Source organism: Mytilus trossulus, unplaced genomic scaffold, assembly GCF_036588685.1.
Source record: "Mytilus trossulus isolate FHL-02 unplaced genomic scaffold, PNRI_Mtr1.1.1.hap1 h1tg000125l___fragment_2___debris__unscaffolded, whole genome shotgun sequence".
NCBI classification, from domain to species: Eukaryota; Metazoa; Mollusca; class Bivalvia; order Mytilida; family Mytilidae; genus Mytilus; species Mytilus trossulus.
The window spans coordinates 1-6,384 of record NW_026963299.1 but is presented as its reverse complement, the minus strand read 5'-3'; the positions used below and the strand labels follow the sequence as shown (position 1 = coordinate 6,384).

The window sequence follows — 6,384 nt, the reverse complement described above, 5'->3', positions numbered from 1 at the left end:
CAAAATTAAAATAAAATTCTTTGGTAGATTGTTCTAATGTAAACTATCACATAACGAGTAACAGCAAACAACTGTGATTTTTGAAGTATAAAGTGACTTGAAGACATTGAGGTATTGATAATAAAAAAAAGCATTTAAAAATGAATATATATACAAATAAAAAAATGTGGTATGAGTGTAAATGGAATAACTATCTATTCAAGTCACAATATATAAAAAGTGAACAATTATAGGGTTAAGTACGACATTCAACATCTACTCTGACTAACGGGGTCCCCTAAATCAAAAGGATGATAAGAGCCATTACTTTAATTGGCCCCTGAAATTGAATGAACTATCGAAACAATTCAAGACTTAAAAATTAAGTTCATTTAAATTGCAAATGAACAGGCATACTAATCTGGACGGTTTACAATAGAATAGTCACTTGTGACGTCACTATGACTTCATAAACTTGTAGCAATTTTCACACAAAATGGGTACATGTCGTAGCAAAATATCTTTTTGAATTAAGTCATAACTGATATCAAAATATACTATACAAGATTTCACGAGGATGCTTTTTTGAACGTTCTTAAAGTTTTGTTAAAATTTGAGAAAGTTGAAGTCATGAAACAAGTATGTGAGAGAAAATGCAAAATAACAATACAGATATATGTATGACAAAAGTTAATTGACTGCTTTAAGGATGTACTCAGGTGAGGTTTTGGAATTCGTGTCAAATATTCGGACTCCTTGGTGTTTTTCCATACAATACAATGTAAAATATTGTGCCCCATAACACCCATTTATTTTTTCACATAAGACTTAATAGCTCATGAAAGTCATTTACCAAAATTTAAAAAGATTCTTAATTTTCTTTCTTTTGTTTTGATATCTAATAATACCAATGCAAAATAAGGTAAAAGTCAGAGTCAGCCTTTTCCCGCCATATTTTAAATCTCAAATATCTCGAAAAGGAGTTCCAAGACCTATCAATATTTTTAACTTATTTTTATCCTTAGTTGATGCTCTACCAACTTATAGTTCAATTTTAACTTCTTAATTTATTAATTTTTACCTAACCTCACCTAAGTACATCCTTAAGCATTTTATTTTATAGATTTATAATACTGTTTGTAATTCTTTTAAAACAAAAATGTGAAATTTGCGTTCCATGATAAAAATCGTCGTCAGTAGTAATTTACAGCACTCAACAATATTTTATATTCACTGACATGAAGAGTTTAAAAAAAAATCCTTTATGATTATTATTCAATATTAACCCTTTCTCTTTCTATACTTCGGCTGATTCGCATAATCAGAGATCACTATAGCTATCTTCTAAAATGTCAGTTTTCAAACGTAAATCTCGTGGAATCAATGCGCAAATGTATGTGGCATATAGTACTGATTCAAACATGATTACTACTGAAAACAAAACATTTCGAACTAAAATAGCAAACAAAAATTATTCGGTTCAAAACAGATGAAAACTAGTTAAAGGTGTACCACAAAAGTCTTAACGTTTTAGTAATGATAAACAAATCCGTCATTTTATCATATTTATTATGTCAACAAATTAAAGGTGAAATGTACTCTGTATGTCCTATAATTAAAACTATTTTCCTGGATTTTCGCTCACTAGCTCTTCTGTTCTATATATTTGAATCAAGCATTGCTTAGAACAAACTGCAGTAACCTCTTTATCTCTGCTTTTATCTAAAAAAAGAAAGAAATTAAATAATGATATAAACATAATATATATACTTATCAGGAATACACTAAAAGATATAAGAAGATGAGTTATATGTTATGTATGCCAATAACACAACTCTCCTCCCAAAGGACAATTTGTAAAAGTACACCATTATAGGTCAAATATCTGACTTCAACAAGAACCCTTATTTTAATAAAACAAATTAGTTGCACACTTTTTATGAATATCCCAGTTTTTAGAATTTATTGCTCAGTTTTCTATGTTGTGTTTGTATACTGTTGTTTTTCTTGTCTTTAGATTTTTTGGCCATATATTTGATTGCTAATCTTATTAGTATCTTTCGCCACTCTTATAAACAAACTCGGATTTGTAGTCATCTTGTAGCCATAGTAATATACGACTGTTGCCTTTATTCGCGTAAGATGACTAACAAATGCAAGAGTCAAATGTCTATAAAGAGCTTGTCTCAGATTTTCTCTTTTCATAAAATAATTAGAAACATACTTTTATTTTTTATTTTTTTTATTCTTTTGCTATTAGAACAACTATTGGAGGTGACTTTAAAACACTTTAAAATGTTACAACAGGTTATAAAGATATTGCATATACTCGAATGATGATAATAAAAAAACGAATAAGAAGCTATAAAGAAGAAATCATAAACGCAAGAAAAACAGATGATACCATGACCAAAAAGAAAGAAAAAAACCCAATCTATATAAAATCCGACAAAAACATCCGAAATTGATATCACGATATCCTTCAGGTTTTATGATGGCACCTGTTGTGTTGCGCATAGGATTAAAAAAGTCAGCGATAAGATTCGTCGTAAATTTGTAAAAGAAATATTTATTTTAATCATGTGATAAAAATTTAAAAGATTTTACCTTCTCCTTCTTGGTAACTTTTGGCTTTTTCTTTTTTGGAATCACAGTCTCTCCCATCGTAGAATTAGAAGATAATTCCATTGTCTGGTTTCCTGCACTTTCATTTAGCGTAATTGCATCGCTTGTTGCATTACCACCTGTTTCCCTTGCAATGGTTGCATTTTCTGATCCTATCTCTGGATCAATTTGCCTGAATAAATTCGTCATCGTTTCCTTGAAATTTCCAGGTTTAATCTTTGCTTCCTCCTTCATCTGAAGAATTTTGTTTACTTTCTCTGCGAAACTTTGTTTCCTCACAGTAGTAGCTGCAGTAGTAGTTTTATTTATATGCTCTTGTTTATTTTCATACAGAATATCTTTACATTTGCCATTTAATAAACGGTAGTACTGATTGATTATTTTTCTGATTGGTCTTGAACAATATTTCATGTGTCTTGTCATGCATGTTGCTGTGTGATTAGCATATCTGTAAAAAAAACCAAAAAAAAACCAACAACATTAATTGAAGATCATTTTCAAAAACATTTAAAATACATTTTGTTTTGATGGATGCTTCACCTGGCAAACGCAAACTGTGCTACACAATATCAATAGGTATACATACACAAAATGTATTATTATTTGTTTATAAATGTGTAAACATTAGCATGGCATTTTCAAAAAAATCCTTCGCAAATTCATTTTACAATGGAAATGTGTGGGTAACAATTTAACTCAAATTTTTATGTAAAATTCAAAAGATTAAATATATTTACAATAATACCACCCTACAAATCTATATCGAGATAATTTCTAGCAGCTTTTGGCATTTGCAGGTTAAAATTTTTAATAAACACTAAATTTTCAACTTACTATAGCAAAAATTGACCGACAAGGGCCTTGATTATGATATTCCTACTGCTTTTGTTAGCACAGCTACTCATTTTTAAAGCAAAATCTGGTTCTGTGTGTTTTAGATATATAGTCAAGAAGTTTGGGTTACAAACAGCAATACAATTACATTTGAAATAAGTTCACTGCTATAGTTTTGTCTGACAGGGTACACGTTTCGAAAATAACTATGATATATAAAATTCATTTCATAACTTAAGTACATTCTGATACTCTTGTATTAAAGTAGTGGCATTACCACTATTGAACAAACTAATGCCACCATTTGACTCTGTGTGTCCCGTTCAAAAGCGTTATAGAAATTATTGTCAAACTAGAAACGTGTATTCTTAATCAAACAAAAATCAAATCTTTTGCTTCTTCAAGAGTAGAATCAGTTGTTTGCCATTTCGGGTTTTTCTTTTCAAATTTCCCTTATAAGACGGATCTCGGTTTTGCTATTTAACTTATTTAACTTACAAGCACGCATTCACGTCTGCATACGGATTTTCCGTTGAGTTTGTATAATATAACTGAAGTATTACTGTGGATAGATGTTTCGTGTTGTATTGTGTACAGAAGGAACTTGCTCGTCTGCTACGATCAATACATTCCATATCTTCTGCATAATCTGTCAAAAAAATAAAAAATAATTCATCTTAAAATTGCAAAGATGTGTCGTGTCCGCTGTAATAGGCATTATCTCTATACGTAAATGTAACACACTAGTTTCACTTTTAACACAATTTCTAGTAGCGCAACAGTATTTGGGTACATATGTACAATAGCTGACTGTATATACTCAGACGACTAACGACTAATCATATTCAAAAGTCGGAAACATTGTCTTCCCTTGAAAAGTACATTACATAGTACTTCAAGCCCGAGTACTTGTGCGAATTTGAACAGGGAAGAACCCCATCATCACTAAATATATATATATATAATATATATGTATACTTATAGTCAATTTTTTGTCAAAATAATGTCTTTTAAATTTTAATACTGAAGAGCGCCCTTCTTCTTTAACATCAAATCTTGGACCAATAGATTCGGTGTAAAGAATAAAGCAATGTTTTGTAAGTTATTTTGATTTTTAAACACGTAACACACTAGTAAATAACATGCATAATTATCACCTTTATACTTTGAACACATATCATCTGAAATGTTGTGAGCAATATCCACGTCAAACATCATACTTAGGTACCAGTCATTAACATTCGCCAGTCGAGTGTAGGGTAATGACAAATCAAGACAAGGTAAAACCTCATCATATGTTCTACAAAAAAGTTTTTTTATTGTTAATTGGTTCAAACAAATTAAAGACCATTTTATATGCATTTGTTCAATTTTTTCAGTAAAAAAAAATTAGTAAGAAACTTACAGTAAATATATTTTTGTACAATAAACACGCGCAACAAAATAGGACAGGTACACATGTAAACATAATCTGTAATTTTCATTTGTACCTATTCAAGCATTTTTACACCATGTATGTTTTTTGTAATTTTTTATTTATTTTTTTCATTTCGGAGGAGTCGGGTCCAGTATCTTTATTTACGTTAAGTTTAGCTAGAACGTGCAACATATATAAGACTTATATCTGCATATTGTTATATATACTTGGATATATACTCAGTGTAGACGATACAGGTTAGGTGATAAAGTTGCAACCAGGCAACTTTTTACCTCATTTGTTCAAACTTAAAATAAAAATATACCTTAATGTGCTGCTTTGAAAGATAAATTTGGTCGAAAATTATTTTGGAAATAATTCATATCTATATAGTTGACATTTTCGCTGTATTTAGTGAATTTAATTACAAAACAAATTACTTTTTAAATTGTTATTTGGAAGGAGAGTTGTCTCATTGGCACTCATACCACATCTTCCTATATCTATTTAAGATTTTTAAGAAAAAATGTTCAAATATGCTGTATACATCATTAAGCAAAAACCATTAAAAAAGGGTTTCTTTAACTCGTTAAACCTTATGATTTAAATCAATGAAACATTACATAATTTCCAAAATGTTTCGAATTGCGCAAAATTATATTTCATTTATCGTGATTACCTCCCCTTTATATTTTTTAACAGTTATATGGTACTTACCCGCACCATTTATCTATCACTTTGGCATAAATTGATGTATAATTGCTAGTCATGTTTGCATTTTCAGCCTCCTTCTGGCATCCTTCCAAAGTGGGGTTAGGGAGTGATGGAACAGTACCTGGCAGGATCTGACCAATGCCGACTTGGAACAAAGTATAAATTATCAAGCTTACGAGGAACATTATGGCAGATCTGAAACAAATAAAACATCATGTACTATTGTGGTAGATATCGGTATAAGTTTTTAGAAAGTAAAACTTTCTGCAATGTCCCAAATAACCGTAGGACAATAGAAAGCAAAGCACTCAGATATAACAATTTTAAGGAAACAACTTTTTTTGAAGAGGATATTTCTATAAATCCGATTTCACTATTTTAAACAATGATTGAATAATAAAAAAATGGCGGGTGATGATAACAGAACAAGAGACGTTAATCCTGTCGACATGCAGTATCGCTTCATTAAGAGATCAGATTTTGTTTATGACTTCGATTGTTTCTTTTTAACAATAATGATAATGTGATAATCTATAATTTAAGCCTTAATCTACACCTTTCTAGAAACAAGCATACTTCTGTGTAATTTGTTCTCTAGTGACGAGTTGTCTCATTAGCAATCATACAACATCTTCTTATTTTTATATACCTTTGATAACAATGATAATTAATTAACTGTTTTCTTTGTGGTTGTACATATTAAGAATATCCGGCTTGAACAAGTAATGGTGGAATCAGCTGACTACTGACAAAAGAGTCAAAGGTAACAATAAACATGTACGCATCACATGTTTTTCTAAATGCACTTGACAGTA

The 6,384-nt window shown here is 30.0% G+C and overlaps 1 protein-coding gene across 1 annotated transcript; it reads right to left on the bottom strand.

Annotated features, from left to right (window-relative positions):
* Positions 1-1,531: 1,531 nt before the first annotated feature.
* Positions 1,532-6,212, bottom strand: LOC134700157 (uncharacterized). The gene is made up of 6 exons (XM_063561521.1): positions 6,146-6,212; positions 5,573-5,764; positions 4,596-4,738; positions 3,937-4,087; positions 2,587-3,052; positions 1,532-1,701 (listed from the first exon to the last, which is right to left on the bottom strand). The coding sequence occupies exons 1-6, from the start codon at positions 6,181-6,183 to the stop codon at positions 1,651-1,653; spliced, it is 1,041 nt and encodes a 346-aa protein (XP_063417591.1). The 5' UTR covers positions 6,184-6,212; the 3' UTR covers positions 1,532-1,650.
* Between the last annotated feature and the right edge of the window lie 172 nt (positions 6,213-6,384).